Below are 20,297 nucleotides of genomic sequence, written 5' to 3' on the forward strand. Positions count from 1 at the left end.
GTGCAAAAGAAAAGTGCACTTTCCATATCTCAAGTTAGGATTTTGTATTTTTTCTGGGGGGGGCTCACATGGCTGAGAGTCCTGTCTGTGGGTACAGCGGGCACTACCCTCGCGTGGAGACAGACCTGCATACGGTAGACGTCCTCGGGGTGTTCCACCACCATGCCGTCCGTCAGGATCAACAGATTACCCGTCTCACTGGAGGTGTGAGAGGACAGTGAGGAGGACGAGTGGCGGATAGACCCCAGCAGACTCAGTGGACTGGGGGGGAGAGAGAGAGGGGGGTTGGGGAGGGAGGGTGGAGTGGGGGAGAGGAGGGAGGGAGGAGGGAGAGGAGGAAGGGAGGTTGGAGTGGGGGAGAGGAGGAAGGTGGGGTGGGGGGAGAAGAGGGAGAATGGAGAGGGGGAGAGGGAGGGGTATGAGGAAAGAGGGATAAAGTGTGAATGAATGAAAGAATTGTGGTAGTGATAGTGTAGTGAGATAGTCAGGCAGAGAAACAAAGAGAGAGAGTCAGAGAGACAGAGAGAGAGAGAGTCAGGTAGAGACAGAAAGTGAGAGAGAGAGTGAGAGAGAGAGAGAGAGCGACACAGAGACAGAGAGACACAGAAAGAGAGAGAGACACACACAGAGAAAGAGAGAGAGACACAGACACAGAGACACACCGAAAGAGAGACAGAGAGAGACAGAGAGAGACACAGAGACAGAGAGAGAGACAGAGAGAGACACAGAGACAGAGAGAGACACAGAGACAGAGAGAGAGACACAGAGACAGAGAGAGAGAGAGACAGACAGAGAGAGACACAGAGACAGAGAGAGAGAGACAGAGAGAGACACAGAGACAGAGAGAGAGACAGAGACAGAGAGAGACACAGAGACAGAGAGACACAGAGAGAGAGAGAGACACAGAGAGAGAGAGAGACAGAGAGAGACAGAGAGAGAGAGAGGTGACAGGGCAGTGAAGGATGATGTATGTTGCGTTTGTGTCAGAACTCGTGAGAACATACCAGTGGGAGGTCGAGGAGAAAGGCAGAGAGGGACCTTGGCAGATTGTGTTTGTGTTTATGTGTGTTATACATGTGTGTACCAGTTCGTGTGTGTGCATGTGCCTGTGTGTGTTTACACCTGTGTGTGTGTGTGTGTGTGTGACCATACCTGTGCCTGTGCATGACTTTGAAGCTGTCGGGGCTCATGGGGCTGTGCGTAGCCAGGATGCCTCGAGGAGTGCTGGCACCAGAACAGGCAGGACTCAGCTTGTCCAGCCCAGGCAGACCCTGAATGGACACAAAGGTTTCTCAATATTCATACCGTGAGGAGACTGTCATTGTGGAAAGGAGTTAATAATACTACCTAGAGGGAAGAAACCTAGAGAGGAACCAGGCTCAGATAGGAGGTAATACTACCTAGAGGGAAGAAACCTAGAGAGGAGCCAGGCTCAGATAGGAGGTAATACTACCTAGAGAGAAGAAACCTAGAGAGGAACCAGGCTCAGATAGGAGGTAATACTACCTAGAAGGAAGAGACCTAGAGAGGAGCCAGGCTCAGATAGGAGGTAATACTACCTAGAGGGAAGAAACCTAGAGAGGAACCAGGCTCAGAATCAAATTAATATTGAATTCAGTTTTACAATTTAATTCAATATTCCAATTCAATATTTATACATTCAGTTTCAGTATGGTAGACATTGCATACATTTTCTGTGAAACTATAATTTCAAGCATATTCAACTTCTCAGATTTAATTTTTGAATTCAGATATTGAAATTCAGATTAAAAACCAGAAACAACATCCTGGTACTTTTCCAGCCAGGTGAGGAAGAAGAGAACACATAGAATAAAACAGACTGTGTTCAACAGGTTTCTGTCAGTTTCTGAAGCCAATGTGGGAGACCTAGTCAGTTGTCCAACTGAATGTATTCAACTGAAATGTGTCTTCCGCATTTAACCCAAACCCTCTGACTCCGGAAGGTGTGGGGGGCTGCCTTAATCAACATCTTCAGCGTCCGGGGAACAGTGGGTTAACTGCCTTGTTCAGGGGAACAGTGGGTTAACTGCCATGTTCAGGGGAACAGTGGGTTAGCTGCCTTGTTCAGGGGAACAGCGGGTTAGCAGCCTTGCTCAGGGGAACAGCGGGTTAGCTGCCTTGTTCAGGGGAACAGCGGGTTAGCTGCCTTGTTCAGGGGAACAGCGGGTTAACTGCCTTGTTCAGGGGAACAGCGGGTTAGCTGCCTTGTTCAGGGGAACAGCGGGTTAGCAGCCTTGCTCAGGGGAACAGCGGGTTAGCTGCCTTGTTCAGGGGAACAGCGGGTTAACTGCCTTGTTCAGGGGAACAGCGGGTTAGCTGCCTTGTTCAGGGGAACAGCGGGTTAGCAGCCTTGCTCAGGGGAACAGCGGGTTAACTGCCTTGCTCAGGGGAACAGTGGGTTAACTGCCTTGTTCAGGGGAACAGTGGGTTAACTGCCTTGTTCAGGGGAACAGTGGGTTAACTGCCTTGTTCAGGGGAACAGTGGGTTAACTGCCTTGTTCAGGGGAACAGTGGGTTAACTGCCTTGTTCAGGGGAACAGCGGGTTAACTGCCTTGTTCAGGGGAACAGTGGGTTAACTGCCTTGCTCAGGGGAACAGTGGGTTAACTGCCTTGTTCAGGGGAACAGTGGGTTAGCTGCCTTGTTCAGGGGAACAGTGGGTTAGCTGCCTTGCTCCGGGGCAGAACGACACATGTTTACATTGTCAGCTCTAGGATACGATCCAGCAACCTTCCGGTTACTGGCCCAACTACGAGGCTTCCTGTGGTCTGAATGATTTTCTTCCAATGAATTTGGATCTTGCATTTGAACCATTTAGGCTTTAAGGTAAAATGACGCCATTCTGAAAGCTCTCTGGGACATCATCTGTTCCCCTCTATGACGCTCACAGGATGTGCATAACACGTTAGAAGAAGTGACCGAGTGTGACAAAAAACATAATTTGGCCCGAATAAGAATATAGTTCAATAGCCTTTCTCATAGCTTTTCTAAGGATAGCGTTTCCACTTTAAATATTGCCCTTGTGACTGACTGGGTTTGAACCGGGCTCTCCTGCATGTCACAAGACAGTGTTAGACAGTGTTAGCCCACTTAGGAATCAGCCTGAAGGAATACCTGCCTAAATGACTTTTAGAAACAACTTCACCCGACACCAGTCGAGTCACAAAGAAGACATCTTAAAGAGATAGTGTGAGATTCTGGAAATTAAAGCCCTTTTTTTCTTCTCTACTTACCCAGGGTCAGATGAACTCATGGATACCATGTTGTATGTCTCTTGTGTGCAGTTTGAAGGAAGTTGGAAGCACAATCAGTTGAAACTACTTTCAAAGACGTTGAAACTGCCTTGAAAACGGCACACAGACACAACGATATCCACGAGTAGTTAGGTGCAAAAAAGAAAGAAAAGGGGCTTACTTGTCAAAATCTCACAATACCCCTTTAATAAGAGATGCCTGACAAAAAAAAGTCACTTACATAGAGACTGCTCCTCATCATTTGGAACTGATCTATCAGCTTCTTGTGCAGGGGACGCATTTCAGGGTGCACCAGCTTGTCATGGACCGCAAGCCCCGCCCCCAGGATGTGAACCTACAGCAGCAGATATTTGAACAAACAAACTTGGTTTATTGCCAGGTTTCAACAAATTACTTGACTTCAAAACATATTTAGATATCTGCTTTAACTCAAACCACAACATACTAGAATATAATGTTGTGCATTCACTGTTCACACAAAGAGACCACATTCAATAAGGCAGTTGGTAATGCTGCCATACTGGCCCAGAGACAACTCCAGTCTCTTGTTCTAGGTGTTTCTCTCACCTGTTCCTGCATGAGGTCTTTGAGAGAAGTGATCTTCTCCGTGTCCTCTGCGTGACTGCCGATGTACTCCTTATCAAAGAAGGCCTGGGGGAGAGACAAGACCCAAAACAGGAAGTGATGAGACAGCCAGCGAATCGACAACCGACCAGAGTAGAGGGCAAACAAAAACGTACATCAACATTTCAGGAGATGGAAGTACAACTCTTGATAGGATAAACATTGAACTTTTTCATTTTCTTTTTAAAGGAAAGACAGTGCAACCTACTATCATGCTGAACAGCTTGTGTGAGCAATGAAAACGTATGAGAGAATTCATTCAGCCCTGGCATCATTACCTCCTGGTATCTGGCGATGCCCCCGTTGACGGCAGCGTCAATGACCCCATTGAGACACATGGAGAGCAGGTTGATGTTGCCATGGAGCTGCTTGTGTTGGTACTGGCTGATCAGGGTCCGCAGCTCATGGTTCTTGTTCTCCACCACGTAGATGGCATTCTCCAGAGGACTCACCTCAATCTGGTAAAAACATCATAGAAGAAGTGTAACAGTGCATTTTTAGACTTGGTCTAGTGGTAGTGCTGCCACCACCAAAATATAACAGCCCTGGAAGACTGAGGTTCAATAAGAAAAAAAACAGAAGAATAAGAGTATAATACGCAATTTACTTTCATGTTACATTACGTTATCCTACGTTATTCTACCCAATGCACGTTATATTACGTTATTATACAGTATGCTACGTTACACTATGCTATGATACATTACATTATGCTATGTTATGTTACGTTGTGCAACATTACACTATGCTACGCAATGCTACGCAATGCTACGCCAAGTTATGCAACATTACATTACACTATGCTACGCTATGCAACATTACATTACACTATGCTAGGTTATGTTACGTGATCCAACATTACACTATGCTACGCAATGCTACGCTACGTTACACTATGCTAGGTTATGTTACGTGATCCAACATTACACTATGCTACGCAATGCTACGCTACGTTACACTATGCTAGGTTATGTTACGTGATCCAACATTACACTATGCTACGCAATGCTACGCTACGTTACACTATGCTAGGTTATGTTACGCTATGCTACGTTACAGTGCCTTGCAAAAGTATTCATCCCCCTTGCCGTTTTTCCTGTTTTGTTGCATTATAACCTGTAATTTAAATAGATTTTTATTTGGATTTCATGTAATGGACATACACAAATAGTCCAAATTAGTCAAGTGAAATGGAGAAGAAAAAAAAACGTGTTTAAAAAAATTATTAAAAATGAAAAACCGAGAAGTGGTGCGTGCATATGTATTCCCCCTCTTTGCTATGAAGCCCCTAAATAAGATCTGGTGCAACCAATCACATTCAGAAGTCACACAATTAGTTAAATAAAGTCCCTATGTGTGCAATCTAAGTGTCATATGATCTGTCACATGATCTCAGTATACATACACTTGTTCTGAAAGGCCCCAGAGTCTGCAACACCACTAAGCAAGGGGCACCATGAAGACCAAGGAGAACAGATCAGGGTTATAAAAAAATATCAGAAACTTTGAACATGCCACGGAGCACCATTAAATCCATTTTAAAAAAATGGAAAGAATATGGCACCGCAACAAACCTGCCGAGAGAGGGCCACCCACCAAAACTCAAGGGCCAGGCAAGGAGGGCATTAATCAGAGAGGCAACAAAGAGACCAAAGATAACCCTGAAGGAGCTGCAAAGCTCCACAACAGAGATTGGAGTATCTGTCCATAGGACCACTTTAAGACGTACACTCCACACGGACGAGTGGCCAAAAAAATACCATTGCTTATTTTTTTCTTTAAGCAAACATGTTTAGTGTTTGCCAAAAAGGCATGTGAGAGACTCCCCAAACATATATGGAAGAAGGTACTCTGGTCAGATGAGACTAAAATGAATATTTTTGGCCATCAAGGAAAACTATGTCTGGGGCAAACCAAACAGCTCTCATCACCCCGAGAATCTCATCCCCACAGTGAAGCATGGTGGAGGCAGCATCATGTTGTGGGGATGTTTTTCATCGGCAGCGACTGGGAAACTGGACAGAATTGAAGGAATGATGGATGGCGCTAAATACACTGAAATTATTGAGGGAAACATGTTTCAGTCTTCCAGAGATTTGAGACTGGGACGGAGGTTCACCTTCCAGTAGGACAATGACCCTAAGCATACTGCTAAAACAACACTTCAGTGGTTTAAGGGGAAACATTTAAATGTCTTGGAATGGCCTTGTCAAAGCCGAGACCTCAATCCAATTGAGAATCTGTGGTATGACAAAGATTGCTGTACACCAGCGGAACCCATCCAACTTGAAGGAGCTGAAGCAGTTTTGCCTTGAAGAATGGGCAAGAATCCCAGTGGCTAGATGTGCCAAGCTTAGAGACATACCCCAAGAGACTTGGTGGTGCAACAAAGTATTGACTTTGGGGGGGGGGGGGGGGGTGAATAATTATGCACGCTCAAGTTCTGTTTTTTTGTGTTATGTCTTGTTTGTTTCACAAAAAATATTTTGCATCTTCAAAGTAGTAGGCATGTTGTGTACATCAAATGATACAACCCCCCCCCCCCAAAAAATATATATTTTAATTCCAGGTTGTGAGGCAACAAAATAGAAGAAATGCCAAGGGGATGAATACTTTCGCAAGCTATAGTTATGTTATGCTACGCTATGCTACGTTACGTTACACATCCTCATTACAGCATGTGACAGATTTTTTGCACTTATTTTCACCTGCTGTACAAAAGCAGGGCATCGGTAACACAGTGGCACTAATATCGTCCCAAACTCGATCCTGTGGACGCCAAGGGGTGCACGTATTGCCCTAGCACTACACGCCGGATTCAAATAATCACAAGGTTGATGACGACTTTGGGAAACGATGGTTACTCACCAGCTCTCTCTTCTCCACCTCAAACCAGCGGGAGATACCAGGGAGAGGATGTGTGAGTATCAGCGTAGTCCTCTCGATCCACAAGCTCTTGAACTCGTTCTCTCGGTCTTTGGATCCTTTGTGGAAGGGCCGGTCGTAGCGAAAGCGGCGCACGTTGTTGACTCGGTAGAAGCTCTTGATGCGGTCTGGAACCCGGTCCATCTGGAGAACGTTGACATTCTCCGGTACCGCCGAAACGGCGTATATCTGGAGGTCTGAGGGGTGGCATGTCAAGGAACACAGTTCGGGTGGAAGGCAGGTTTTTTGAGGAAGGCATAGGGACACGTTCACATACACATTATGCACATACAAAAGCACAGACACACACACACACATACATACTAAAGCTCCGGTGTCCAACTTTATTGTAGAAGGATACACTGGGCGTCACACTGTAAAATGGCCTCGTCTGGTTGGTTGGGGTGTTGCATGGCAATGGCTTGTGGGAATTCTCCCAGCATCCTTTGCTGGAAGGCTTCTAAACGTTCGTAGTCATGACCACGGCAGACAAACTCCTTGTTCTGTTAGGGGACACATCCTGGGATGAGTAAAAACTAGAATATTTTGAACAGAATAATATTTGCTCTATACAATATGAGTCTAAATAAAGAACTAGAATATTCTGAACAGAATAATATTCACTCTGTACAATATGAGTCTCAATAAAGAACTAGAATATTCAGAATAGAATAATGTGAGTCTCAATAAAGAACCAGAATATTCAGAATAGAATAATGTGAGTCTCAATAAAGAACCAGAATATTCAGAATAGAATAATGTGAGTCTCAATAAAGAACTAGAATATTCTGAACAGAATAATATTCACTCTTTACAATATGAGTCTCAATAAAGAACAGAATATGACTTATCTCAAGCAATGACATTCAGTGGCAAATTATAAGGTCATCGATTGTATCTCAAATTACACTCTATTCCTTATGTGGTTCTGGGCAGAAATAGTGCACTATCTAGGGTAAGGTATAGAGTTTCATTTCTTCCCTATGCAGTAGGATTGACTTACTCTGGTCAGAACAGAAGTAGTGCACAACATAGGGAATAGGGTGTAATTTGGGATGTGCCCTAAATAAGGAGTGCACTATAAAGGGAATAGGATGTGATTTGGGAGCATGGATTGACTCACTCTTAGGAAGAAGGGGAACTTGCGTCCGTAGAAGCCCACCCTGAAGAACTCTGGCTCTAGACGTTGCTGCTCCATGATGTTGTCATAGTACGCTGCCTCCATTTTCTGACAAAACAAAAGGCTGAATCCTAAATATTCTGACAAAACAAAAGGCTAAATCCCAAATATTCTGACAAAACAAAAGGCTGAATCCTAAATATTCTGACAAAACAAAAGGCTGAATCCCACATTTCTGTGCAAATCTTCCTTTTACATTTGATGAAAATCTGGGTCATGAAAGTCCACAAACATCAGTCATGTACTACATCTAATTACCCTTATCCAGCTGAGGCTTTGGTAGTCGTACAAGGTCTCATACTGGTAAGCCAGCTCTCTGCACAGCGGTATCCCATACTCCCAGCACTGAAGAAACACAGATCCGGATGTGAAAATGTATCAGTAATTAGTTTGTTTTCAATACGGACAAATACTGCTATAGCTGTTGGTTCATGAGTTAAAGGGTTGATTGATTGATTATGAGAGAAAAACGATTGATGACACTTTAGTGTTCCGTTGTGTTCTTCCACCTACCTTGCCCTTGTTGAAGTAGTTGATGACCTTACGACAGAGGCCCTCTTTGCGATGCCACTCGCTCTGGGCTGGGTAGTGGAGGAACTCCCTCAGAGGCCTCTCCTCCCAATGCAGCAGCTCCCAGTACAACAGCAGTGTGAACGCAGCCTCTGTAGAGTAACGTACAGACATATAGTGTATATACATCATAGTGAACAACATATAGCTGGGTAGTGGAGGAAAACCCTCAGATTGATAGTACAGTTCTAGGGACCAAATCCAGTTCAACAGCAGGGTGAAATCAGCCTCTAGAATTATAGAAAGAGAGTCACTAGAAGGGACATTCCGGCGACCATATTGAGTGTACCTATGCATATTTAGGATCTTAATTTGAGCCAGTTTTCTGCAGCAGGAAAGTAATTATTATGTGGATTATAATTAATGGGCATTTTTGGGTTGATATGTTTTTCATTAGGGCAAATCAAGTCTGACATTTCAAAGTGAAAATTACCAACTTTAAAAGTATTTTTAAAACTCAAATAAACTACAAGTTACATTTCCTGTTGTGTAGGAAAATTCTCAGCAACAAAATAGTGATCAAATTAAGATCCTACATCTGTAGCAGTAAAGCACAACAATGTTAAAAGTAAAGGTTATTCCACAGGTAATAGGGAGCACGCTCGTTCCCTTTGTGAGGGAATAGGTTTGTGTGTGAGTATCTAACCTGTGTAGTTCTCAGCCTGGAGGTGCATGCCACACAGCTGGTGGATGTTGTATTACCTGTGTAGTTCTCAGCCTGGAGGTGCATGTCACACAGCTGGTGGATGTTGTATTACCTGTGTAGTTCTCAGCCTGGAGGTGCATGTCAAACAGCTGGTGGATGTTGTATTTCCTGTGTAGTTCTCAGCCTGGAGGTGCATGCCACACAGCTTGTGGATGTTGTATTACCTGTGTAGTTCTCAGCCTGGAGGTGCATGCCACACAGCTGGTGGATGTTGTATTACCTGTGTAGTTCTCAGCCTGGAGGTGCATGCCACACAGCTGGTGGATGTTGTATTACCTGTGTAGTTCTCAGCCTGGAGGTGCATGCCACACAGCTTGTGGATGTTGTATTTCCTGTGTAGTTCTCAGCCTGGAGGTGCATGCCACACAGCTGGTGGATGTTGTATTACCTGTGTAGTTCTCAGCCTGGAGGTGCATGCCACACAGCTGGTGGATGTTGTATTACCTGTGTAGTTCTCAGCCTGGAGGTGCATGCCACACAGCTGGTGGATGTTGTATTACCTGTGTAGTTCTCAGCCTGGAGGTGCATGCCACACAGCTTGTGGATGTTGTATTACCTGTGTAGTTCTCAGCCTGGAGGTGCATGCCACACAGCTTGTGGATGTTGTATTACCTGTGTAGTTCTCAGCCTGGAGGTGCATGCCACACAGCTTGTGGATATAGCGGATGTACATCTCCTCCTTGTTGATCTCTGACTTGTAGAAGTTCTGGGGAACAAACAGACACAAAATAAGAAAAACAAGACAAATCCTGCAGTGCCTCTCGTTATTTCTGTTCCACTTTCTCAGCCTGACACAGTGACAGTTATGTTGTAATAGTTGGTGCAGATGAGGTATCTGTAGTCGGAGTCTACAGTGTCTTATCAACAGGTTGACAGTACAGCCAGAGTCTACAGTGTCTCACCAACAGGTTGACAGTACAGCCAGAGTCTACAGTGTCTCACCAACAGGTTGACAGTACAGCCAATCTTCTTGTTCTCTGTCTCGTCTCCTTTCATGCAGTCCCTAAACAGAGAGAAGACCACATCAGGGCTTTGTGTACCGTGTGGAGAGCCTCATAAACTCTTCCGTCTCTTAGCAGACATGCTGGTGTTACAATAACAAGGACCTGTACTACCTGTAGTCCAGCAGACGTTCCATCAGCCGCGTGACAGAGGTGACGAAGGAGATTCCCGTCTCCCTCCAAGTCTCCTGCTCGATCTTCTCCAGCAGGCTGTAAAAACACACGAGAGAAACAAACATATATGCCTTAATCAATACACCAAGGCCCACTTTGAGGAAATGAACCTATAGACAACGTCAAGTGTCGGCACACAGATGATATATCAATCAATACACCAAGGCCCACTTTGAGGAAATGAACCTATAGACAACGTCAAGTGTCGGCACACAGATTATATATCAATCAATAGACCAAGGTGAAGTTTGAGTGATGAATGTCATGTACACACAGCAGTACGTAATTTGACAGCATGTAGAGAGCAGTTAGGGGCAGTGGACTGTTAAGAGGTGGGTTATCTTACCTGGGGTAAGGCCCAAAGAGTTGGGTTCTAATCCCACACGCAGCAGAAAGAGGCAAGCAAAAATAGTGTTATAAAAAGGTAGGGGGAAAAGAAATGGTTATTATAAAGGTAGCAGGTAGAAACCAACCGGTTAGAGCCAACACAACGTTATAAAGGTAGCAGGTAGAAACCAACAGGTTAGAGGCAACACAACGTTATAAAGGTAGCAGGTAGACACCAACAGGATAGAGCCAACACAACGTTATAAAGGTAGCAGGTAGACACCAACAGGATAGAGCCAACACAACGTTATAAAGGTAGCAGGTAGAAACCAACAGGTTAGAGGCAAAACAACGTTATAAAGGTAGCAGGTAGAAACCAACAGGATAGAGGCAACACAACGTTATAAAGGTAGCAGGTAGAAACCAACAGATTAGAACCAACACAACGTTATAAAGGTAGCAGGTAGAAACCAACAGGATAGAGGCAACACAACGTTATAAAGGTAGCAGGTAAAGAAATGGTTATTATAAGAGTGGATGTTACTGTGTGTGTGTGTAGGTGTGTGTGTGTGTGTGTGTGTAGGTGTGTGTGTGTGTTTGAATATGTGTGTGTTCTTAACTCACAGCAGGCTGAAGAGCTCGCGGTAGTTCTCGTCTCCTTTCCCCTCAGACACCAGACTGTCTAGCTTGTCAATCAGCTCTGCCTCCACCTGAACACAAGTCAATTCAGGTGACGTTACAACAAGATGTAAACCAGTGTTCTTCTACCGGTGTATCTGTGGGTTGTCAACACGATACACCCTCTCCGAGGGAACATTTCTGCTGCAGATCTTGAGAAGAGAAAGATATTTTTTTTGTGAAATAAAATAACGGCAACCCTGACCTGATGAAATATAAGGTATGAACTCTGACCTGGTGAAATATAAGGTATGAACCCTGACCTGATGAAATATAAGGTATGAACTCTGACCTGTTGAAATATAAGGTATGAACTCTGACCTGATGAAATATCAGGTATGAACTCTGACCTGATGAAATATAAGGTATGAACTCTGACCTGGTGAAATATAAGGTATGAACCCTGACCTGATGAAATATAAGGTATGAACTCTGACCTGTTGAAATATAAGGTATGAACTCTGACCTGATGAAATATCAGGTATGAACTCTGACCTGATGAAATATAAGGTATGAACTCTGACCTGATGAAATATAAGGTATGAACCCTGACCTCATGCAATATAAGGTATGAACTCTGACCTGGTGAAATATAAGGTATGAACCCTGACCTGATTAAATATAAGGTATGAACTCTGACCTGATGAAATATAAGGTATGAACTCTGACCTGATGAAATATAAGGTATGAACCCTGACCTCATGCAATATAAGGTATGAACTCTGACCTGGTGAAATATAAGGTATGAACCCTGACCTCATGCAATATAAGGTATGAACTCTGACCTGGTGAAATATAAGGTATGAACTCTGACCTGATGCAATATAAGGTATGAACTCTGACCTGTTTGAAGTTCCCGTTCTTCCTCTGCTCCCAGTCCATCATGTCGTGGAAGATAGGGATCATGATGTTCCTCACCTCCCCCTGAGGCACCAGGGTCACACCCAGGAACGGCCCTATCATACCTGGGATGAAGTGGATCTTGTTCTCACCTGGAGAGGACAGGAAGAGGAGGAGTCAGACTGTACATCAATACAATCCAATGTGTCTATTTGCGGTTTGACTAGAATGCTGTGTGTGTGACAGGAAAGCATGGTAAGATAATAGGTAAGCAGATATGTGTTCTACGCAATATAAATTATGTTTGTGTTGCAATACTTCCGATCACCATTAGAGGTCAGTATTGCTAAAACATTTGTCTGCTCAACTGAAATGAAGTATGTGTTTGAGAGAGAACACTATATATACAAAAGTATGTGGATTCTGCTATTTCAGTCACACCCGTTGCTGACAGGTGTATAGAATCAAGCACACAGCCATGCAATCTCCATAGACAAACATTGGTAGTAGAATGGCTCATACTGAAGAGCTCAGTGACATTCAACCCGTGGCACTGTCATAGGATGCCAGCTGACCAACAAGTCAGTTCGTCAAATTTCTGCCCTTCTAGACCTGCCCGGTCAACTGTAAGTGCTGTTATTGTGAAGTGGAAATGTCTAGGAGCAACAACGGCTCAGCCACAAAGTGGTAGACCACACAAGCTCACAGAATGGGACATCCGACTGCTGAAGGGCGTAGTGCGGAAATATCATCTGTCCTCGGTTCCAACACTCACTACTGAGTTCCAAACTACCTCTGGAAGCAACATCAACACAAGAACTGTTCGCCGGGAGCTTCATGAAATGGGTTTCCATGGCCGAGCAGCTGCACACAAGCCTCAGATCACCATGTACAATTCCAAGCGTCGGCTGGAATGGTGTAAAGCTCGCCGCCATTGGACTGGAGCAGTGGAAACGCATTGTCTGGAGTGATGAATCAACCTTCACCATCTTGCAGTCCGACGGATGAATCTGGGTTTGGAGGATGCCAGGAGAACGCTACCTGCCCGAACGCATAGTCGCAACTTTAAAGTTTGGTGGAGGAGGAATAATGGTCTGGGGCTGTTTTTCATGGTTCAGGCCCCTTAGTTCTAGTGAAGGGAAATCTTATCGTTACAGCATACAATGACATTCTAGACGAATCTGTGCTTCCGACTTTGGGGAAGGCCCTTTCCTGTTTCAGCACGATAATGCCCCCGAGCACAAAGCAAGGTCTATATAGAAATGGTTTGTCGAGATCCCTGTTCTACTGCCTATGCTATTCTCTTTTTCTAGTCCTTCCGGTTTTGACCCTTGCCTGTTTTCTGGACTCTGTACCTGCCTGCCTTGACCTCGAGCCTATCTGCCACTCTGTACCTCCTGGACTCTGATCTGGTTTGGATCTTTTTACCTGTCCACGACCATTCTCTGTTCATACATCTAGTGGAAAGCCGTCCCAGAAGAGTGGAGGCTGTTATAGCAGCAATAATCCAACATCTAGTGGAAAGCGGTCCCAGAAGAGTGGAGGCTGTTATAGCAGCAATGTTCCAACATCTAGTGGAAAGCCTTCCCAGAAGAGTGGAGGCTGTTATAGCAGCAATGTTCCAACATCTAGTGGAAAGCCTTCCCAGAAGAGTGGAGGCTGGTATAGCAGCAATGTTCCAACATCAAGTGAAAGCCTTCCCAGAAGAGTGGAGGCTGGTATAGCAGCAAAGGGGGGACCAACTCCATATTAATGCTGATGATTTGAGAATGAGATGTTCGACGAGCAGGTGTCCACATACTTTTAGTCATGTAGTGTATAAAAGGGAGACATACAGTGCCTTGCGAAAGTATTCGGCCCCCTTGAACTTTGCAACCTTTTGCCACATTTCAGGCTTCAAACATAAAGATATAAAACTGTATTTTTTTGTGAAGAATCAACAACAAGTGGGACACAATCATGAAGTGGGTATGTCTCTATCAGTTTTGCACATCGAGAGACTGAAATTTTTTCCCATTCCTCCTTGCAAAACAGCTCGAGCTCAGTGAGGTTGGATGGAGAGCATTTGTGAACAGCAGTTTTCAGTTCTTTCCACAGATTCTCGATTGGATTCAGGTCTGGACTTTGACTTGGCCATTCTAACACCTGGATATGTTTATTTTTGAACCATTCCATTGTAGATTTTGCTTTATGTTTTGGATCATTGTCTTGTTGGAAGACAAATCTCCGTCCCAGTCTCAGGTCTTTTGCAGACACCATCAGGGTTTCTTCCAGAATGGTCCTGTATTTGGCTCCATCCATCTTCCCATCAATTTTAACCATCTTCCCTGTCCCTGCTGAAGAAAAGCAGGCCCAAACCATGATGCTGCCACCACCATGTTTGACAGTGGGTATGGTATGTTCAGGGTGATGAGCTGTGTTGCTTTTATGCCAAACATAACGTTTTGCATTGTTGCCAAAAAGTTCAATTTTGGTTTCATCTGACCAGAGCACCTTCTTCCACATGTTTGGTGTGTCTCCCAGGTGGCTTGTGGCAAACTTTAAACAACACTTTTTATGGATATCTTTAAGAAATGGCTTTCTTCTTGCCACTCTTCCATAAAGGCCAGATTTGTGCAATATACGACTCATTGTTGTCCTATGGACAGAGTCTCCCACCTCAGCTGTAGATCTCTGCAGTTCATCCAGAGTGATCATGGGCCTCTTGGCTGCATCTCTGATCAGTCTTCTCCTTGTATGAGCTGAAAGTTTAGAGGGACGGCCAGGTCTTGGTAGATTTGCAGTGGTCTGATACTCCTTCCATTTCAATATTATCGCTTGCACAGTGCTCCCTGGGATGTTTAAAGCTTGGGAAATCTTTTTGTATCCAAATCCGGCTTTAAACTTCTTCACAACAGTATCTCGGACCTGCCTGTTCCTTGTTCTTCATGATGCTCTCTGCGCTTTTAACGGACCTCTGAGACTATCACAGTGCAGGTGCATTTATACGGAGACTTGATTACACACAGGTGGATTGTATTTATCATCATTAGTCATTTAGGTCAACATTGGATCATTCAGAGATTCTCACTGAACTTCTGGAGAGAGTTTGCTGCACTGAAAGTAAAGGGGCTGAATAATTTTGCACGCCCAATTTTTCAGTTTTTGACTTGTTAAAAAAGTTTGAAATATCCAATAAATGTCGTTCCACTTCATGGTTGTATCCCACTTGTTGTTGATTCTTCACAAAAAAATACATATGTTTGAAGCCTGAAATGTGGCAAAAGGTCGCAAAGTTCAAGGGGGCCGAATACTTTCGCAAGGCACTGTACATAGTGATGGTTGGTACCCCCCACCCCCCCTACCCAATAAATATAAATGTCACTAACTTTCTGAATGATGGTGGGCACCCCCCCTCCCCCTACCCAATAAATATAAATGTCACCAAGGCTCTGAATGATGATGGGTCCCCTCCCCCCTACCCAATAAATATAAATGTCACCAAGGCTCTGAATGATGATGGGTCCCCTCCCCCCTACCCAATAACGATAAATGTCACTAAGGTTCTGATGATGGGGGTACTCACCAAGGTTCTGAATGGTGGTGGTTACCCCCCCCTACCCAATATATATCAATGTCACCAAGGCTCTGAATGATGGTGGGTACTCACCAAGGTTCTGCCACATGCTGAAGAGCTCGTAGGCCATCATCACCCTCATGTCACCATACCTAGCAACAAAACAACAGGTACAGAGTTATAGACAGAGATCTCTGGCTGTGGCACAGTGGACATGTATTGGATATTATATCTATAGGATATTGGTATTCCCACAGTTAACAGATGAGGAAATGTACTGAGATTGAAGAGCATCATTCCACGATGATCACAGAATTACAGAAGTCTACACAGTGTGTGCTTCAAGCGTGAGGGGAGTAAAACTTAAGCCTCATACAGCACTCTCCTCTAAAAGAGTGTGAGAAACAGGAAGTGAACAAGGCAACGTGAGAAACAGGAAGGAATAACACAAGACAGAAGGAAAGAAAGAGAAAAAAAATGAAGTAAGTTAAGAGAGAAAGACAATTAGACAGAAAGAGAGTGAGATGTGCTGCGTGCAGAAATAAACTAAACCCTGGCTAAGTGGGAGAGGATAATCCTAGATTTAGCATGTTGGGATTATTGCCTGGGATGGGCTCAGAAAAGAGAGAGACCCCCTGCCATGGCCAACACATTTAAAATATACACACACACACACACACACACACACAAACATAATCACACATACAAGTCGTCTTATCTCGCTAATGTGTTATGAAAGCTTTGAACACAGACAGGCATCGGGCAGGCTAGTCTACAGACTGGTGCACGCAAGGCCAGTGTTGATCCAAACTCTACACGCAGCGAGAGAGAGACAGAGATAGAGAGAGAGAGAGAGAGAGGGAGAGCGAGAGAGAGACACAGACAGACAGACAGACAGACAGACAGACAGACAGACAGACAGACAGACAGGCAGACAGTGAGTGAGACAGAGAGTGAGACAGAGAGACAGAGAGAGCGAGAGAGAGACAGACAGACAGACAGACAGACAGACAGTGAGTGAGACAGAGAGACAGAGAGAGAGGGAGAAAGAGGGAGACATATATATCAACGAACTGGCGCGGGCACTAGAAAAGTCTGCAGCACCCGGCCTCACCCTACTAGAATCTGAAGTCAAATGTCTGCTGTTTGCTGATGATCTGGTGCTTCTGTCACCAACCAAGGAGGGCCTACAGCAGCACCTAGATCTTATGCACAGATTCTGTCAGACCTGGGCCCTGACAGTAAATCTCAGTAAGACCAAAATTATGGTGTTCCAAAAAAGGTCCAGTCACCAGGACCACAAATACAAATTCCATCTAGACACTGTTGCCCTAGAGCACACAAAAAACTATACATACCTTGGCCTAAACATCAGCGCCACAGGTAACTTCCACAAAGCTGTGAACGATCTGAGAGACAAGGCAAGAAGGGCATTCTATGCCATCAAAAGGAACATAAATTTCAACATACCAATTAGGATTTGGCTAAAAATACTTGAATCAGTCATAGAGCCCATTGCCCTTTATGGTTGTGAGGTCTGGGGTCCGCTCACCAACCAAGACTTCACAAAATGGGACAAACACCAAATTGAGACTCTGCACGCAGAATTCTGCAAAAATATCCTCAGTGTACAACGTAGAACACCAAATAATGCATGCAGAGCAGAATTAGGCCGATACCCACTAATTATCAAAATCCAGAAAAGAGCAGTTAAATTCTATAACCACCTAAAAGGAAGCGATTCCCAAACCTTCCACAACAAAGCCATCACCTACAGAGAGATGAACCTGGAGAAGAGTCCCTAAGCAAGCTGGTCCTGGGGCTCTGTTCACAAACACACCCTACAGAGCCCCATGACAGCAGCACAATTAGACCCAACCAAATCATGAGAAAACAAAAAGATAATTACTTGACACATTGGAAAGAATTAACAAAAAAACAGAGCAAACTAGAATGCTATTTGGCCCTACACAGAGAGTACACAGCGGCAGAATACCTGACCACTGTGACTGAACCAAAATTAAGGAAAGCTTTGACTATGTACAGACTCAGCGAGCATAGCCTTGCTATTGAGAAAGGCCGCCGTAGGCAGACATGGCTCTCAAGAGAAGACAGGCTATGTGCTCACTGCCCACAAAATGAGGTGGAAACTGAGCTGCACTTCCTAACCTCCTGCCCAATGTATGACCATATTAGAGAGACATATTTCCCTCAGATTACACAGATCCACAAAGAATTCGAAAACAAATCCAATTTTGAAAAACTCCCATATCTACTGGGTGAAATTCCACAGTGTGCCATCAGAGCAGCAAGATTTGTGACCTGTTGCCACGAGAAAAGGGCAACCAGTGAAGAACACGCACCATTGTAAATACAACACATATCTATGCTTATTTATTTTATCTTGTGTCCTTTACCATTTGCACATTGTAAAAACACTGTATATATATATAATATGACATTTGAAATGTCTTTATTGTTTTGAAACTTCTGTATGTGTGATGTCTACTGTTAATTTTTATTGTTTATTTCACTTTATATATTATATACCTTACTTGCTTTGGCAATGTTAACACATGTTTCCCATGCCAATAAAGCCCCTTGAATTGAATTGAATTGAGAGGGAGAGAGAGGGAGTGAGAGGGAGAGAGGGAGTGCGTGAACCGGCACAGACAGAGAGACAGACAGACAGAGAGACAGACAGACAGACAGACAGTGAGTGAGACAGAGAGAGAGGGAGAAAGAGGGAGACAGAGAGAGAGGGAGAGAGAGGGAGTGAGAGGGAGAGAGGGAGTGTGTGAACCGGCACAGACAGAGAGACAGACAGACAGACAGACAGACAGACAGACAGACAGACAGACAGACAGACAGTGATTGAGACAGAGAGACAGAGAGAGAGGGAGAAAGAGGGAGAAAGAGGGAGACAGAGAGAGAGGGAGAGAGAGGGAGTGAGAGGGAGAGAGGGAGTGTGTGAACCGGCACAGACAGAGAGACAGACAGACAGACAGACCGACAGACAGACCGACAGACAGACAGACAACATATCCTGGGATATTTAGGAAAGACCTTTTGATGGCTTCTGAAAGTAGGTCACTAAGTCTTGTCTGATACACCTGCTACTCTCACACTCTCAACATCACTGTCAAATTAAACATCTTTCAGAGAAAATTAGTCTTGCTCATCATGGTTGACAGATTCATTTAAATGGTGTTAGTCTGAACGAAGGGGTTCAACTGATGTGATGATCATTGTCTCACATAATCAATATTATATTAATAAAATCCAGAACTACCTGAACCCTGGGCTACCTGTACCCTGGGCAACCTGAACCTACCTGAGAGCCACAAAGTGGTCCTTCAAGCCAGATCTTAAGTCAGTGACTTAAAGTTCATCCTCCTTTACAAACATTGTAGGTAGCTCCTTTTCAGCAAACATTGTAGCTGCTGTGTACAGACAAAAATAGTAAATTATGTTAGTGAGTGAGCAGCAACTCTGTGAGGAGTCTTACTTGTCCAACACATTTTTCCTCTTGGCTGGTGTGGTGTTCTCTAATTGTAGGCTGGGCTGGTTGATGTAGAGAACAGCCAGACTGAAGTATGAGTTCCACACCTAGACAGAGACAAACACAGACCATATATATGCTAGCATTAAAAGTTAAATAAGAACCAAAACATGTACAATGTTCATCAATTTGTAGGTCAAATAAAAAAAAGTATTATATTCACACAACATTTTAATAATCTTTTCACTTACAATGTTTATGTTTTTATGAGGTATGTCATTTCTACTCTACCATCCATTACCGAATCAAATTCAGATCTGTAATCTACAAACTACGACATTCTATCATTTATTTACCAGCTGGTTCAATCCACTTAACATCCCTTTAAATAAAAATGGAAATCATGTTTAGTAGATGTCCTGAGTCAAGCAAGGCATTCCTTCTTTACTATTTCCACACTAGGGAGTAGATCTTTTCTCAATCTGTAACAACCTTTATTCATTAATCATATAATTTACCCTTTACAAGGGAGGAAAGAGGGAGAGGAGAAGAGAGGAGAGAAGAGATGAGGAGGAGAGTAGAGGGGGAGAGGAGAGATGAGGAGGACAGGAGAGGGGGAGGAGAGAAGAGGGGGAGAAGAGAGATGAGGAGGAGAGTAGAGGGGGAGGAGAGGAGAGGAGAGAAGAGAAGGATGAGGAGGACAGGAGAGGGGGAGGAGAGAAGAGGGAGAGAGGAGAGATGAGGAGGAGAGTAGAGGGGGAGGAGAGAAGAGGGAGAGAGGAGAGATGAGGAGGAGAGTAGAGGGGGAGGAGAGAAGAGAGAGAGGAGAGATGAGGAGGAGAGTAGAGGGGGAGGAGAGAAGAGGGAGAGAGGAGAGATGAGGAGGAGAGTAGAGGGGGAGGAGAGAAGAGGGGGAGAGGAGAGATGAGGAGGAGAGTAG

The 20,297-nt window shown here is 44.4% G+C and overlaps 1 protein-coding gene across 5 annotated transcripts in view; it reads right to left on the bottom strand.

The window, feature by feature from the left end:
- Positions 1-20,297, bottom strand: part of dock3 (dedicator of cytokinesis 3) — a 442,683-nt gene that overhangs the window by 27,842 nt on the left and 394,544 nt on the right. For 3 of the 5 annotated variants that reach the window (XM_064967497.1, XM_064967496.1, XM_064967495.1), the window contains exons 30-46: positions 19,364-19,464; positions 15,949-16,007; positions 12,303-12,451; positions 11,406-11,491; positions 10,395-10,490; positions 10,222-10,282; positions 9,892-9,985; positions 8,517-8,665; positions 8,262-8,348; positions 7,947-8,051; positions 7,185-7,326; positions 6,767-7,020; positions 4,177-4,356; positions 3,842-3,925; positions 3,495-3,608; positions 1,153-1,271; positions 69-261 (exon numbers count right to left, since the gene is read on the bottom strand). In XM_064967497.1, the coding sequence (XP_064823569.1) occupies positions 69-261; positions 1,153-1,271; positions 3,495-3,608; positions 3,842-3,925; positions 4,177-4,356; positions 6,767-7,020; positions 7,185-7,326; positions 7,947-8,051; positions 8,262-8,348; positions 8,517-8,665; positions 9,892-9,985; positions 10,222-10,282; positions 10,395-10,490; positions 11,406-11,491; positions 12,303-12,451; positions 15,949-16,007; positions 19,364-19,464 (2,073 nt within the window). The remainder of the gene's footprint in view (positions 1-68; positions 262-1,152; positions 1,272-3,494; positions 3,609-3,841; positions 3,926-4,176; positions 4,357-6,766; positions 7,021-7,184; positions 7,327-7,946; positions 8,052-8,261; positions 8,349-8,516; positions 8,666-9,891; positions 9,986-10,221; positions 10,283-10,394; positions 10,491-11,405; positions 11,492-12,302; positions 12,452-15,948; positions 16,008-19,363; positions 19,465-20,297) is intronic. The other 2 variants (XM_064967500.1, XM_064967498.1) reach the window with 1 other exon arrangement.

This window comes from Oncorhynchus masou, chromosome 6 (genome assembly GCF_036934945.1).
Source record: "Oncorhynchus masou masou isolate Uvic2021 chromosome 6, UVic_Omas_1.1, whole genome shotgun sequence".
NCBI classification, from domain to species: Eukaryota; Metazoa; Chordata; class Actinopteri; order Salmoniformes; family Salmonidae; genus Oncorhynchus; species Oncorhynchus masou.